This window comes from Athene noctua, chromosome 1, assembly GCF_965140245.1.
Source record: "Athene noctua chromosome 1, bAthNoc1.hap1.1, whole genome shotgun sequence".
In the NCBI taxonomy this organism is placed as follows: domain Eukaryota; kingdom Metazoa; phylum Chordata; class Aves; order Strigiformes; family Strigidae; genus Athene; species Athene noctua.
The window spans coordinates 108,758,907-108,775,181 of NC_134037.1; the positions used below are offsets into that span (position 1 = coordinate 108,758,907).

At 38.3% G+C, this 16,275-nt stretch overlaps 1 protein-coding gene across 1 annotated transcript in view; it reads right to left on the reverse strand.

Annotated features, from left to right (window-relative positions):
* The window catches only part of TP53BP2 (tumor protein p53 binding protein 2), a 48,873-nt gene that overhangs the window by 18,542 nt on the left and 14,056 nt on the right, over positions 1–16,275 (reverse strand). Inside the window, exons 2-5 of the mRNA XM_074897280.1 lie at positions 10,117–10,264; positions 5,465–5,578; positions 3,633–3,712; positions 2,555–2,656 (exon numbers count right to left, since the gene is read on the reverse strand). Of these exons, the coding sequence (XP_074753381.1) occupies positions 2,555–2,656; positions 3,633–3,712; positions 5,465–5,578; positions 10,117–10,264 (444 nt within the window). The remainder of the gene's footprint in view (positions 1–2,554; positions 2,657–3,632; positions 3,713–5,464; positions 5,579–10,116; positions 10,265–16,275) is intronic.

The following is a 16,275-nucleotide window of genomic DNA, read 5'->3' on the forward strand; positions in this document are numbered from 1 at the left end:
ATCCATGCCTAATGGCCCTTGATAAATTTTTCTTCCATGAAATCGCTCAAAACCCTTTGAAGCCTAAGTAAAATTTCAGCATTCATGTTCCATGACATTTGCCAATTTCATTCAATTGCTACTTGGCTCTTTAGTTGCAAGAGCTAATGATTATTTCCCTTCTACCTTCTCCATACTTTACAGATACCTATCATTCATCACATTTTAAACAACTGTAAGTCATGCTTGAGAATATTAGTCATTCTTTATACAGAAGGTAATCCATAAATTATTGATCATTTTCATCACTCTTTGTCCTCTTACTAGTTCTACTAGAACCTCCATGAGATGGTGGATCACTGCACACAAAAGTTCCAAGAACCTACCATTTCCTAGTAACAATCACCACTATCTCAACACAAGATTATTCAAGACATGGGAAAACCTTTACAGTGACCTGGGCCTCATTTATACAACAGACATCATCTCAGTAGAGAGGATCCTCTTGCCTCTCCAGGAGTAAAATGGTGTGCTATCAGTTTCTATATATAGATGTCTGTAGTTCAGAGTTAAAGGAAACCACTATATCACTCAGAGACTTCCTTTAAATCACTGGCCATTACACATGGCTGTCAGTTCTGGAGATGATAGGTTGTTCCAGAGGTAGGAGAACTACTAAAACTTTCCCAAGCACCCACTAACAGCCAAGACCAGCACTGCTTACTAACATTGGAACAAAATGCTTCTTCAAAAAGAGAAAAAAAAAAAAAAAAAAAAAAATCACCAGTCATATTTAGAAACAGGGACTCTTGTGCACTTTGAACAAAAAAGGAAGAGCAAAAGAGTGAGCTGGCCTTCCGGAGAAAGCCAGGCAGCACCTGCAGCATATGCACAAGTTTAGAGTCAATCCCACACAGGAAAGTGTCAAAAAATAGATATTACAGCTCATGTCTAAAAAGAAAGTGTATTTTTCCCCCTCAGAATCTATTTTTAATATTGCATCTGATTTCAGAAGGCAGGAAATAAGCAATGGAAAGCCTCTCTTTGGAAGAAACCTGCTTTCCTAGATGCCCTTTCAGAGAGGCAATGTTAAATGAGAAAATCTCCCATGGGACACTCACAAGGCTACTTTCTGCAAACCACAGGCAGCAGACACCTACCTGGACAAGCAGCTATCCAGTCTCAAACTCACAATTTTAATTTTTTTTTTTTTAAAATCTTGTATGATTCCCTTTATAGTAAATACATATAATGTTCCTATTACTGGTTTCATAGCGACTACAGTGTTATTGCTATTTATAAGACCAAAAGACTATTGCCATCACTTGAGAGTGAAACAGCCAGAAGTTATGAAAGTTTAGGCTTCTCTTATATATAAAAAACGTATCTGTCACAGTTGGAACCAAGAAGAGTGCAACATTCTACCTTGGCAAATTTGTCTGGGCAGGATAGGTATTAACTGTGCTGCTAAAGTTCAAGTGAAAATTCTGATCACTTGGCTGATTGACTGATTTCTTACATTTATATTTGCATCTTCATCATACCAGTTCTTACTATAAAACAGAAATAAAGTTTTATTGGCTATTTTGACAGGCCATAGTACCACTCTGCAGGTGCTTTCAGAATCATTAGAAAGCCACAGTTTGAAGCAGTCCCCTGAGATACACTTACTGAAAGCCAAGAGAACCAAACAAGATGCTAAACATAGTGGGGAGGGTGCGGGAAGAGGGGCAGAACTCAGCTACCTCAAAAGGAGAGTGAGACAGGGCTTCTGACAGAGGAAGAGTAGTAAGACAAGAGCCCCAGAGCAGTCTTCTCCCTCTAGAGCACATTCTGAAGAGCATGGGAACTCATCCATCCTGTCAGCTGAGTGCTATTCAGGATAGGTTTGCATTTAACAATTATCAGCAAAAAGCAGCATTTTCTGTGGTATTTTCAAGAGTAGTGTGTACCAACAAAATATGAAAGCCATACCACCATTCCGCAGATGAATTTAGTGTATTTTTCCCCCTAAACAATTCAGGAACACCCTGTGTGCTTTCATTAGCTTTTCTGTTATTGTTCAGCAAGTATTTTATAAATCACTTTCCTAGTTACTTTTATCACATACATGCCATCTTTTCCAGACAGCTGCCCCAGGAAACCAGGCACACTGAACTCTGTCAGGAGAAAGCAAGATATCATTACAGGACAGCATTATATCCAGAGACAAAAGCGTTGTTCAGTGATCAAACCAGTGAATGGCTGGTGACCACACAGAACACAAAAAGAGCTGGCAGAGCCACCAGGATGAATGACCATATATTAATGTTATATGTTCTATCCTTTTAGTAAGCTATGTGGTCACTTCTACCACTGGCATTATTTTAATGTTTTAGTACTGGATATTTGCATAGGTTGACTTTCAAATCCGAAAAGAGGGAGCTAAAGAAGGGAGCTCTCTGTCAATAAGAGGTGAAAAAAAAAAAAAAACCCAAACAAAAAACACCAAACAAATCCCCAACCCTCCCTCCACCTCATGTGACTCTTACTACCTTTGTTCCTGGCTGTAAACAATCTCATTCCAAACTCTCACCTTGTTAGCCAGCATTTGCTGTTGAGCCTCAATTTGTTGCTGCTGGCGTGATGCCATTTCCTGAAGTTCAGCCAGTGTCATATCCATCCTTGGAGCACTGACCTGTCAAAGAAAATCCAATGCATGCTAAATCTAGAATTTTTGATTTGGTGAGCATGCAACTCTACCGAGCTACTGCAGAAAAGTATGATAAAGGTCTTCAAAAAAACCCCCCAAAACCAGCAGCAACTGAGTATACAATAAAATAATTAGAAAAAAATGGCATATTTCTATGGTAAAACAAGAGTTGCAAGCTCATACACATGCATAGCCCAATCCAGCACCACACATAAGCTGACATCTCTTGAAACATTAATATTTTTAGCATAATCCCAGCAGCATTTTAAAGAGGTATTTCAGAGCCCTTTATAAAGCTCAGCATGAATCAGCTTTGACTGACTGAGCCCAGAATGCCCAACACATGGTAGAATGGATTTGTAGTCATAGGTGTATCGTTGCAATACAAAGCACTTCAACATTAAACTTAGTATTTTCTTCAACTTCAGTATAGTGGGGGGAAAATACCCATAACCCTCAGAGGTAGCACTATTATTACATTACCACATATTATTACATCTGTTTCCTGAATCTAGATTCAATCTTATATCCATAATTATATCTTCTGGACCAAGAATAAGTGACAGACAATGGATTCATTGCTGAAACACTAACTGGTCTCAACTTGAAATCTGGAATTAAGAGATCTCCAACACAAAACTGAACATGAAAATATTCAATGAACTGAAGGAAAAGAAGAGAAAATTTTTCCATGCGAGTAGAAAAGAGAATGTATGTTGAATTTGTATGGGTGATCTCAGATCAGCAAATACAGATATGGCAGCTAATGGATATCAGACCTTGAGAACTGAAATCAAGGGTGATAACTGTTAGAGTCTTTATGTCTGTTTTACAGCAGTCATTAGAAATCTCTCCAAAATAGCCTCTTAGTTTCCAGGGTAGGATTTGCACCAGTATCTCAAAGGGAGGGGGAAGGGAAGCTTCCATTTTCACTATACTGGCCATCGCATCAAGCACTTACACCATTCTCTATTCTTCGATCACCAGGCACTTTCACACCATTTCTTTTTAAGGCTGGATCTTGAGACCTTTGTCCGGTCCCTAGATAGAAATAAGGACAGTCAAAGATGGTAAGGTATTTTAGGACTTTTCTTATCCCTTTAGACATAGCATTCAATACAAAAGGAGAAACAGTACTATCATTTCGGTTTAGAATCTGAACAACTGCTCTTCCCATGCTCTTACCACTAAGATAAACATAACTGATGACACAAGATACTTTGCAAAGAGGCTGCTGTTCAATGTCAACATTTATTTTAAAATATAATACTATTTAAAAACAGACAAACAAAAAAACAGCAGTGTGCAATTTCAATATTTCTACTATGGTCAACAGGCCCCCTAGTAAGTCTACATTACATTATGAATAGTCACAAAAATACCTCTCTGTGAATTAACCATATATTTTTGTGTCCTTTCCAGAGAGTGTATTTGGACCACAGTGTCTTAAAACCAGCATTTAGATATTCTGGTGTGCTTTTGTCACCTATCTCACAGAGAACATGAATAACAATAGTTGAAAGTTAGTCACCTATCATGAAAGATGGACCATTTAATCAACAGTTGATTATCTGCACATAACAAAGTTTAAAAGCACAATTTTTTTTCTTCCTGGCAGTCACTGTTACAGTAAAGATTCTACTTAACTGGAATCCTACTTTAATGTTTCCACCAGATTACATACAAATGGTGTTCAGATGCCAAATACTAAGATCACCCATTCCCCTGTAGGACATACTTATACTACAGGATGAAGCCATCTTTGTTAGCTTCTTGCCCACTTAACACCTATTTCAAGACCATATTCCTGCAATATTAACTCCAGAGCTCCTAACTATTCATTTGTTCTTCCTCAAATATATTGCTTAGCAATGCCGTAGCCAATAAATTGCCAATAATCCTAATACTATGAGCACCCTGAACTTGAAAAATTACATCCTGACAACTAAACTGCACTGTAAGATCCTTAGTAGACAGAAATTGCACAGCTTTAACTTTTCATGTACTCATTCTGTCATCACTGCACATTTCAAACATCAAGATATGTTTAGTCATTTTAAAATATGCTGGGTACAATGCCACTTAACACAAACGCAGTATTTCCAATACTGAAGAAGATTACCAAGGATGAAAACAGAAAAACAGGAGGAAGAAGAACCCAGTTGACTGATTTAAAGGTAAGTCTTAAGGTTTCTAACTAAAGAGATTAATATGGGATGCACAGAAAAACAAAAAGTAATTTTCTTTATAGGTTTCGCATTTAGATTTACAATGCATAGATATTACGTTCTCAGAGAACTTAACTAGGTTGTTCATTTAATGCTATTCCTGAAACTAATACAACTGTGTAGATTGTGGGAGAAATATCAAAGAACTCTTCTTTTGCTAAGTATGTTAAGTTTATCACCCTGATAAAGTGTTATCCAGGTGAAACCCTAAGACCAAATAATAAATTACGTTACTGGACAACAGTTTGGTTACTAGATTTAAAAGAAGAGACTATGACAGATCTCTAGATATTTCGCTGTGGCTAATACACTCAACACAGGATGCGCAGATCTCAATTTGGATTTAATGTCCCCAGATCTGAAAAGGGAGGAAGAAGTCTTTACTAAAACAAACATTTTTCTGTTATTAGCATTCTTTATTATAAGAAAATAAGGGTCAGACCAAAAAAGGCTTCAACACCATACTGACTACCAACATTAACAAATAATATGCACAAGCTGTTTCCTTAACCTCAAGGAATGCAATGAAACTTAGACAAATGAACCAGCTGAGATCAACACTTACCTGCTTCCCGGCAGGGAGAGCGTTCATGACGGAGAAAGAAACGAACTTCACTTCTCTGCATTCCAAAGCGCTGCAAAATATCCAGCATCCGTTCATTATCAGCTATGGGACGTTCTGAAAAAAAAAACAAAAGAAAACAGAGTACTATTACATCCTTATGTAGCTTGGGCAAATACCAAAACAAAGCAAAAATATCTATCCACCATCTTTCACTTGAACACCTGTTATTACTCAGGTGCAGTGTATGCACCTAACACTTGCCTTCCCCTGAGGCATTTCTACCTTTCTCTGGGGAAGGCGCTGTACCACTCCTTGCTTCTGAAACTAAACCAACATACCTAAAGGCAGATACAGACCTTTAAAAGTCCATCCCTGAAGGGAGAAGCTGAGGCACTGTCACAGCCCAAGTGGAAGTAAACAGGCAATTTAGAGCTTTCAGCTCTAGAGCCTTAGTGTTTTATTTGCAAACCATCTTACCCACTCACCACAGCAGGAAATGTGCTGGCATACCTTTTGTTTCCCTTCTATGGTACCTCAGACAAAGTTATTTCTCAGTCATTCCCACCCCCTCCTGCAAGGGCTCCTCTCTCCTGATTCCTACAGGGACTCATCTACTTCCTATTCCAACAAAAATTAAAATGCAAAGATGAACTCTCAGAGAAGAGTAATTCTTCTCTTAATGCTTCCTAAGATTGCAATCAAATGCTGGACTGCAGCCCTTGCATTTAAGCTCAGGCAGAGGCACTCAATACCACAAAGAGGCTCCTAGGCAGTATGCAGTGGGCCTGATCCTCAGCAAGTGAACACAGCTCCTGTCACTTCAAGTGTTCAGTAGCTCCTGTCAGCCATAGATCTGCCTCATTCTCCTGGACAGCAAATTTCATGAAGTTCAGATTATATGCATTTTGAAAGCCCCACTTCTGATAAACCTGGAAACGCTGAACTATTTTGGATTCACAGCTCAAAGTGAAAAAAAGATCAGACAGTGAAAAGTGATTCCAATAAGAACTTGCCATTTTCTTTCAGGCAGTCAAGATGAAGCTTCTTTAAAAGTTACATGCACAAGTTCCACTGAATTTCCTTTCCTGCTCTTGTTCCCAAGTTCAGGATTCAGTCACATCTCTAATTTTTAAGCCTTACTTGTTGCCTTTTGATATTACAAAAATCCATTGGGAGTCTGCATCTCCTGCCTTCATTTACCAGTACACCTCCCTTTCTGTATTACTGTTCTTCCAAAGTTTACACACTTCATAGCTGGGCCTTCACAGACAGGATATAATTAGAATTGCTTATTGGCTTCTAAATCTTTACATAAAAGCAATTTCATTTGTTATTCTAGATAATTCTACCACACATTTTTACACCTATGTTAACAGTGATGGCATATATGTGATCAATATATTATAACAGTCAACTTTATGTAGTCAGGATACCATCATAGTATCTTATGACAACATCTGAGACTGATGATCAGGTTAGAGCCATTTGTGCTGGGTGCCAGACAAACAGAATATATTGTTCCTGGCCTGAGAAATAAAACAAGCAGACAAATACTGAAATTAAATACTCCCGCTTTTGCACCAGTTTTGTTTTTCTGGACATTGCTTTTGTGGATGTTTCACTATTTAAGCAAGGGGAGGAAAAGAAAAAAAAAAAAAAGAAAAAAATCAGAGAATAGTTTATTCATATTCAATGTAGAGTCTTTCAAAGTCACTATCTTAATATGGAATAATCATTTCAGGGGAAAAACTGTTGGTGTTTAGGGTAAATGTTTTCAGTTTCATCAGAAGTAGAGCTACTAACATATGTTTTCAGCATGTTAAAAGTTCTTTTCAACATAAAAGTGTTTCTTTAAATGAAAATACTGCAGCTGTGCTCAAGCAATCTAGGAAGGAAAATTTCTGGAGTCACTGTCAAAAGAGATTAGCTTTACAGAATAAGCAAGTAGGTCACTGTTACAGAAAAAGCAGTCTCTTGGCAGTTACTTGTCTAGACAGCTAAATAAGCTCTTCATCTGCTAAACCTTAATTCAAGAAAAAAAAAGTACAAAAAAAACCCAACCGTACCACTGTCAGATTTCCATCTTAAAAAATATACAGCAGGCCTATGAGACATTTCTAGCTGCCCGGCAATACTTCAACTGAAACTCTATAATCAAGGGAGATACCCTTTACACAAGGATTCTGTCAATACCACTCAGGGACTTCAAAGAAAGGTCAAAGAGATTTTCAAATACCAAACAAAACTACATTTGGAAAGCTCAGGAAGAAAGGACAAACAATCAGACCATTTTTTTTATTCTCTGTCTCAAAAAGTTTAGTCTTTATACACACATACACCTTTAACTGTTTTCCACTGTGGCCAAGGTAGTCGCCTAACAGAATTCTAGCAATAATAGGAAGATCAAAAAAGTTTGCCCTGATACTCATCAAGTTTCAAGCAAGACTGGGAAGACAGGGAGAGTAGTAAATTTACCCCCTTCAGGGAGCAAAGTGCCTCAAGCGCACTTGCGGCAATCTTTCAAAGCACGCTTAATAAGGTCTGACAACAGAAGCTAAAATTCCTAAGCAAGCATCAGAAAAGAGAGACAGATGAGCTATCTAAAAAGGATGTCAGTAATTCAAGTCTGAGAATTCATTTTCCAACATAAATCTTTTGTTTCTACCCCAGAAATTTAGCTGCCATGTGCCATGTTTGTTTTAAAATAAAGTTTAATTTGTTCAGTGTGAAATGCAAACAAAATAGAAGTTACTGTGTATCTTGGAAAAACAAGATAGTGAACTTTGCTGACGTCTAAAATGAGATTAAGTAAAAGCTTTAAGTATTTCTCTCCCTTCCCACCCCCAAAAATCCAAGACATACATGAAAACATATCTTGCAAATGGTTGCTACTGGATGTTACACAGATGCTTAAGAAAGGATGTACTTTATCCAAAACAACATGTATGTACTTCATCCAGTACTCAAGTCTCAAATCATATAACATTAGAAGACTACTGCATTTTTTGTTACCAAGTACAGTTAGAAACTGTATAGTTTTACATACACACCAGTGTTTGTATATAGAAGTAAATAATGAGTAAATATGAGAGTATCAATGGAGAGAACAAGAATAATTTGTTTTTAAAATAATCATCAAGGTTCTCACTGTATAAATGGATGAACCTTTTTTTTTTGGTCTTATGACAATAGCTGTGCGAGTAACATTTAGGTATCTGTTCTTGTGGTACCTCATGATGTCTCAGTAAAGACTAGTCTCAGACAAAAAAAAAAGTTAAAAAAAAAAAATCTCTGCTTCATCTTATGTTTCTATATTCAGATTATTTTCTTACATCTCCTTGAGTACCAGAGAAACTGACAACTTGATTTTACAAATAAACCTCCATGTATTATATGATCCCACACATCACTTTTCATCTTAACAAGTCCATGTGGACACTAAGTACTGGCAGACTTCATCTGCCTCTCGGTATAGGTGCTTTCCCTTGATTTCAGGGCAATCTCGCTGACCTTTACAGCACACTCTACATCTTACTTGTCTTTCACTGTAGACCTTGGCACTGTGTTGTCTTAGACATAGTTGGACAAAGATGTACAATAAAAACACTTTCCTAAAAGATCTTTCCATGCTGGATTGGTGATTTTATTTTACCATTATTTATAAAGAAAAGATGCTTTATTTAATAAGGAGAAGAAAAAAATTTCCACTGAATTTTTTAAACTTAGAAACATTACATCTCTGTCAGAAGGGGCTAAAAATCAAGTGACAATTTGGATATCTCATGTTATTAAACAAACATCCAACCCACTAAAAACTTATCTGAACAGGTGTGAGCCTGAGCCAACAGCAGAGGAAGACAGGAGCATAAGCCCTTACCATCGATTCTTTTTACGATTTTGTTGAAGCATCTCAAAAAAGATGGATGAAATATCATTATTTTCATTACTTAAAATCCCATCATGATTCATCTATTCTAGGCCTCTGGATGACTACCAGTATTCTAATGAATACCATGGAGACAAGAGATAGTCAACAGTCCTTTCCCATTTAAGCCATTAAAAGTTAGCCATATTTTAGATACCCTCTTCCCCAGGCTTAAAAGGGCAGGAGACAGTCAGAAGTAATTTCTATGTCCTCCCTCCCATCCACCACACACCTCTGATCACCTCACATCAGGTAACTCCTACTACTTCTGGTAACACCCCTTCCAAACTCAATTAACATGATCAGGAACAACAAAGGTGTCATCAGAAAAAGGAATGCTATGGGGTTAAAGAAATTATTCTGACTGGGTCACAGAATTACTGATACTACTTCAGAAACCCCACACAGGCGACTGGGATCCCACTGTGGGGAGAAGGAAGAAGAGAAAACAACTCCCCACACCCTTCAGAGGCTCATCTGAATCAGAGAAGGACTGCATACACAAGAACATCTGCATGCTTGATTCCCCTTCTTTTGCTTTTAACTCATTTTCCTATGTGTGAGCCTTTCTGTAGATGCATTATCATACAGCAGGTCTGACAAAGAGATTAACAAAACTGTAAGGCAGAAACCTTCTGGGACAGGACCATGTCTGACAGGTACCTGTGCACTACCTCATTAGAAGTGGTGAATGCCCAGTAATTTACAGAGTGCAAGCCCAACCTACCTGAGCCACACCACACTTCAGCCAGGTGGCACTCACTCTCACCAGGCTCCTTGCACAGCTCCACCACATCTCTGCAGGTTGTTTCAGGGGTGACTGGCACCTCAGTGAAGTGCTGCTCATTGTTACTGAGGTACACTGTCAGAAACATCTGGAAGAGACAAAGGCAACAGCATACGGTTACTTTATAACACAAAGCCAGACCGCACATCAGTCACAATCCTCTCATTAAATGCGTATTTTCAACACAGCTGTATTGTGTGTTATCAACTACTCTACATAGAGCATTTCAAAACAAAACCCCAATTTCTTTTTAAGGTAGAAGCAAATCAGTAACTCTCTGCTCAACTATATTACATTGTTGAGGATTGTTTGGTTTTAAATCTGGACCTACTGTCCTTCTTCCTTCTCTCTTACAGTGATGTGTCAGAACTCCTCCCACCTTACTATACATATCTACTGCACCCATTTGACACAGCAGGATAAAGTCATCTAGAGTTCAGAAATACTCTTTATGGTGAAAAACAATGGCAATTATACCTGAATGAAATTTTAAAAAAACTAGAAAAAGAGACAGACCAGAGCTTACTATATAGGCAATGAAGTGGAAACATAATTTGCGTTTCCATAACACATTTCATCTGAAGGCTTCTTAGAAACACAAGTTGACTTGCTACACCCTTAGTCTCAATCTGCATACAAGGTGCCCCCAAACACTATTCCCAGGAAAGCAAGGATATTTTACTTGGCTTCCTCTTCAGAGCTGTAGAAGGATCTTTGATCTTTGGTTATTCTATATAAACACACCACACAGCTAGATGTTATTCCTGCTCACGTCTCTCCTGCCACAACTAGAAAATGAGCATTTTAAAAATTAGTTGCCTTATTTGATAGAAAATATTGATGATTACTGCCTCTGAACAACACCTTGCTGTATGCTATTAAAATTAAACTGCTATTAAAGTTTAGCTGCTAGTCAAAAATTTGTGTCAATTCTTTTGAGACCTATTCTCAACTTCAGCATCAAATGGCTACTAGTCGCATGATTTCCAGCAACAGAAAAATCAGTCAAATGTCTCTAGAAAGTAACTACACCACCAAGCATTTCAAGCAATAGAAACCTTATCAATAGGCTACACAATTCAGTCTTTTTCACACAGCTGGAAAACCTGTTTTTGCAGAAAAAGACACAAATTCTGTCGTCATTTTTAGAGAGTAAAAGGGGTATACATCCTTATGAATAACAGTTCAAAGGTCAAAAAAAAGAGTCCAAACCAAGCAAGACAAGAGAGAAGAATATCCTTCTAAATTAAAAAAAAAAAAACAAAACCAAAAACAAAAAACCCCACCCCACAACCCCAAAACCAAACAACAAAAACCCACCACATAACCATAAGCATTACTTCTGTGATTTTTGTGTGAATGCCCTGGAACAAGTATTTTTGATGCCACTGTTAAGTGAAATTTCTCCTTATCTTCACAGTCTTAGGAATCCCCTCATGGGGATTCTCCTGGATCAGAATTGTGCACATGCACATCCCTGACATCTCCAAAGCCTTTTCAGGGCTCTTTCAAGTGCCAAGATTCTCTCCACCCTTACAAGAGAAGCTGTCTTTATTCTTTTGAAAACTTAGACAAAAACATTGTATAACAAGACATGCTGAGTGTGCAGAGTAGTTGTCCTACTTGTGACAGTATAAACACTTGTGAATAATATTTCAGGTCCTGGAACTGCACCAGATTTAGCACCACAAGCATGAAGGGTTTGTGATCTCTGGTTTTGCCCAACTCCAAGACAACAGTTTCTGATAAATTCCTAAACACCTTCTACAAATATTAACAAAGCAGAAAAAGCCTGTTGAAAGAGAGCTCAAAACTGCCTGTAATCCTTAGGAAAATGTTCAGACCCCCAATCATTTCCTTGTCACATTATGACAAAAAAACCCCAAACACACACACACACGCACACACTCTTGGAGCTTGTAAGAGAGGAATTAGGAGAGAGAATGTGGAAAATGCAGCAACAAAATTCTGGTAACTGACCAACAGAAGTCGTTGAATCCCGTGGAGGGCAGGCAAGCAGATGGAGTGGGATACCCAGTGCTTGAGGATTTTAGCTTGAATCAGAGCTGCTGCTCATTCCACAGTTCTGCGCCTGGAGGGGAGCATCCTGCCTGCCAGCCAGGGTCACAGCTGCTCACCCACGGGTGGCAGGGAATTTGTTTTAACGCTGCTCCCTCTCCGGTATGCTCTGTGTGGGCCAGAGCTGGGTGGCAGGCAGTCAGGTAGGATCAGCTTACCACATACACTTATTATATAGTGAAGATGGGTGCAACCGGTGTGCTGTTTACAGCATAGCACGCTGAAGTACTGACCTAAATTAAGAAAGAAAGCTTTCCAAGCAGAAACTCTTACTCAGCTTTATTCTTTTGTCACTGAACATGCTATCTTTTACATGTAAGAGTTTCTAGAGGAGGTTGACAGTGAGGTATGCCATGTGCAATCAGGTAAGCATCACTTAATCACAAAAATTGGGTCAGAAGAGTACAAAAAAATAAGAGACTCCCAAATAGCTTTAGAGCAGGGCTATATAGCTATGTAAAAACACATCAACACTTCACATTTAATGCTGCACAACATTGTATTCAGAACATTAAATCAGACAGGCTGTGTATCTGCAGTAACATTTGTTAGTTTTAAAAGATGAGCTCACAGATGGGAATTAAGAGAAAATTATCAAAAACATGGCATTATACACAAAGCAGACCTAATTTGACCCTAGCAGGGCTGTTCACTCTTCAGTGTGCCTGTTTATATCCAGTTGTTAATCCTTAGGATTTACCATCACAGACAACTACACAGGAAGGATCACGAGTTGCCATTTCTATCCACAATGCTCAGGATAATTACTAATACATTAAGCCAAAAGCACTCAAACCTAGTGTGTGGGAGCCATTTCTGAAACTTGGCAGTGTCTGCATTACTGCTATCCCACATATTCTAAGATGGGGGGGAAGCAACTAAACTCTACAAATTCCTTGAAAACACATCTCAAAATTTTAAGACTCTAAAGCAACCAAAAGGCTACAAACCTGATGTGACCTTCACAGTTACCTTATAGCACTTCCCTTTAGCTCTCGGGACAATGCTGAGATGATTCAGAAGTCCTTTAAGTAGTTGTGTCCCTCCTCTCCCACTCAAATGGCAGTCAGATTTGTCACCTTGCAGGGGAGATGCAAGGAGCTAACCCTACCTGCTCCACTGCCTGCAAATCTGCGAGGTCTCCTGGGGTAGCCTGCTCCCTGCCTGGCCACACCAGAGCTTAGGGCAAGCACTGAGCAGAGAGTATCCATCACAGAGATGTCTCTCTCCCCAGAGAGGGCTGGAAAAAGTAAAGAGGCTGGTGTGAACCAAAAGCCCGCTATGGCTTCTTGGCACTGCTTGTAACCCTTGGTGGCTGCTGAGGCTTGCACCACCTCACACCGAGATCCCAAGAAATCATCTTCCCCGGCAACAATTTAAATGCACCGTTTATTAACCACCCTACCAGCTAGTTTATATTGCTGTTTGATCACTGTGCAGCAGAAAAAAAAAAAAAACAAACCACCCAAACAAACAACAGGGACACAAAAATATACTCTCATGACACCTTGTTCAGAAGTTTGAATCCTGTAGACTGCATCAAGCTAGAGCATAATGCAGTCTTTTGTTCCTCCCTGAAACCAGTAAGACAGATATATGTAGGCATCCAAAGAATTAAGATAGAAGGAGAAAAAAAAAAAAACATGCAAAAATTCAGTTTCAAGCTAGGTATAAATGAAAAACTAAAAAAAAAAAGGAAGACAAGTCTCAGTCAGACCTTGAACTTCTTTTAAAAACAGCATCATGGTAAATACTGAAATATGTGACAACTCCATATAGCCTTGGATGAGAGTTTTTTTCCTCTCAGACATTTAAAGATTGAGTTTTAGGATTGCCCAGTATACAGGCTAAGCATTTTCAAACAGTGGTCAGGTCCTTAACTAAACTCTAAACTAAATATTTCCCTCTCATTCCCCACCCCCAAAACTACTCACTGTTTATAGGTACTGAAAAGCTTTAAAATGTAAAAGCATTTCAGTACAGTGGCATACTTGGAAGAAACCAGGGATGTGCTGTGTACCTACTGATGCAGTTCCTTTTAAAATCACATCACAGATTTCAGCTGACTCTGCTACAGCTCAGAAAATAAAAGTTTGCAGTTATGGAGCCACCAAATGAGGTAGTTCGATCGAATACACCAAGGGCATCAAAGAGATGACCAAGGACACAAGCTAGAGCAAAAGAGTTTTTGCAAGAATGACTGCAATGTACAACTTAACTGAGTAGCAAAGCAGAGTATCGAACATAAAGAACTTTGTCTCAAAAAAGCCTGCCACTTAAGACACAAATCTAAGAAAACACAAATTGGTACGAATTACAACTTTGAGTGCTCTGAGCATGAAATATATCATTTTGTTCCAACCCATACTACTTATGCATCACCTCCAACTATAGCCACCAAGCCTGGATTGTAACACACCCAGGAACAGGAAGACAAGATAGCAAGAAAAGCCATCAAACAGGAGGACAGAAGAGGACATCAATTAAAGCAAGGCACACCCCACTTTATAATCCTCCACCTCTTACGCACATCAGCCCCAAATAGCCTTACATTTGCCTGCAAATCTGACCCATTTGTTAATCTCATCAGCAGGATCATTTCACACAACTGCACTAATAGTAGATACAACATACCACACCTCAACATCCACAAATAAGTTTTCAACTGAAAATAAAATATTTAAGACTGGCTAGCTCTACAGAAGTGCTAGGCTATGACCACAGTATATTTTGGCCCCTGCTTTGCCATATTAAATAAACCAAACAAACAAACAAACCCCAAAAAAAAACCCAAACCAGCTTCCAAACCCGTTTGGAATATGAACCTGAGGAAACACACCCCTTGCAATTTACATCCAATGAGATATCATTCCATATCAAAGACCTCAAATCAATCTTATCCTGATATCAGAAGACCTCAATTATTGATTTAAAAGGGAAAAAAAGAGAAATGCAATTTACTTTTCAGCTTTGGTGTTTCCGTAAGGATCAGACTTATCTTACTCCTTACTTATTATAAAACCAATACTACACATCTTCAGTACTGAAAGGCTGTTAAATTGGACATTTTCTAATTAATATACTAATAATATTCAATGATTCAGGATGTAAGTATTCAAGGGAAAACTCAATTATTGTGCATGATGCAAACTAAAATACAAGGACTTCATGAATTCCTGAAACTACCCGAGTTTAAAAAAGGAAAATACTCCCCTCCCCCCCCAGTTTCTAATGAAATATCTCATTCAGATCACAAAATTTCAACAGGCAACAATTTTCCAGGGCAAAACTCAGTCCCTTATAAAAATATTACAAGCAAGTATAGAATTTTTTTTTAAAAAACCCTAACTTAATGCTGTTTTTCATTATTTGCTGAATTCCTAACTCTATGCAGCCTTCCTGCACAGTGTGTAATATACAATAAAAACTGTGGCATCTATTCACATGGTATTTTTCATCTTCAAAGCATCTTATGACCAGGAAGTCGTGACACAAGCAAGCAGCTTCCTACTTTACAGGCAGGGAAATTGAGGCATACAATAAGGCAATGACAGAGACAAGAACATTATTTGGTAGCCAAACAAACATGCTGCCTCTGGAAATGATGATTCATTTCATTACCTTGCATTAGAGCTAATAATATAATTCTGTATCACATTCCATATCCTCTGCATTTTAGACTGAAACCTAATACCCTTGAACCACACAATACCAGTGTTGGGTTTTTTTATATTTCTGCAATACAGATAAGTAATGGTCTTAGCTTGTGTAACAAATTGTCTTAGCTCTCACTTTTAAGGAGGTATTAAAAGTCACTCTTAAGGTTGGCAATGCAATGCTTTGCAGTAATACTCTATTGTTATCCAAGTTATACCTATCATATTACACTGCAAATGTTTCAACATAGGCAATATATCTTCCTACAACATGGAGAGCATGTACACCTGATGTGCTGTATAAACAAGCCTCCAAAAAGGAGCTCGTAACACACCCTTCAATGACTTTTCTACAGTGTGGTTA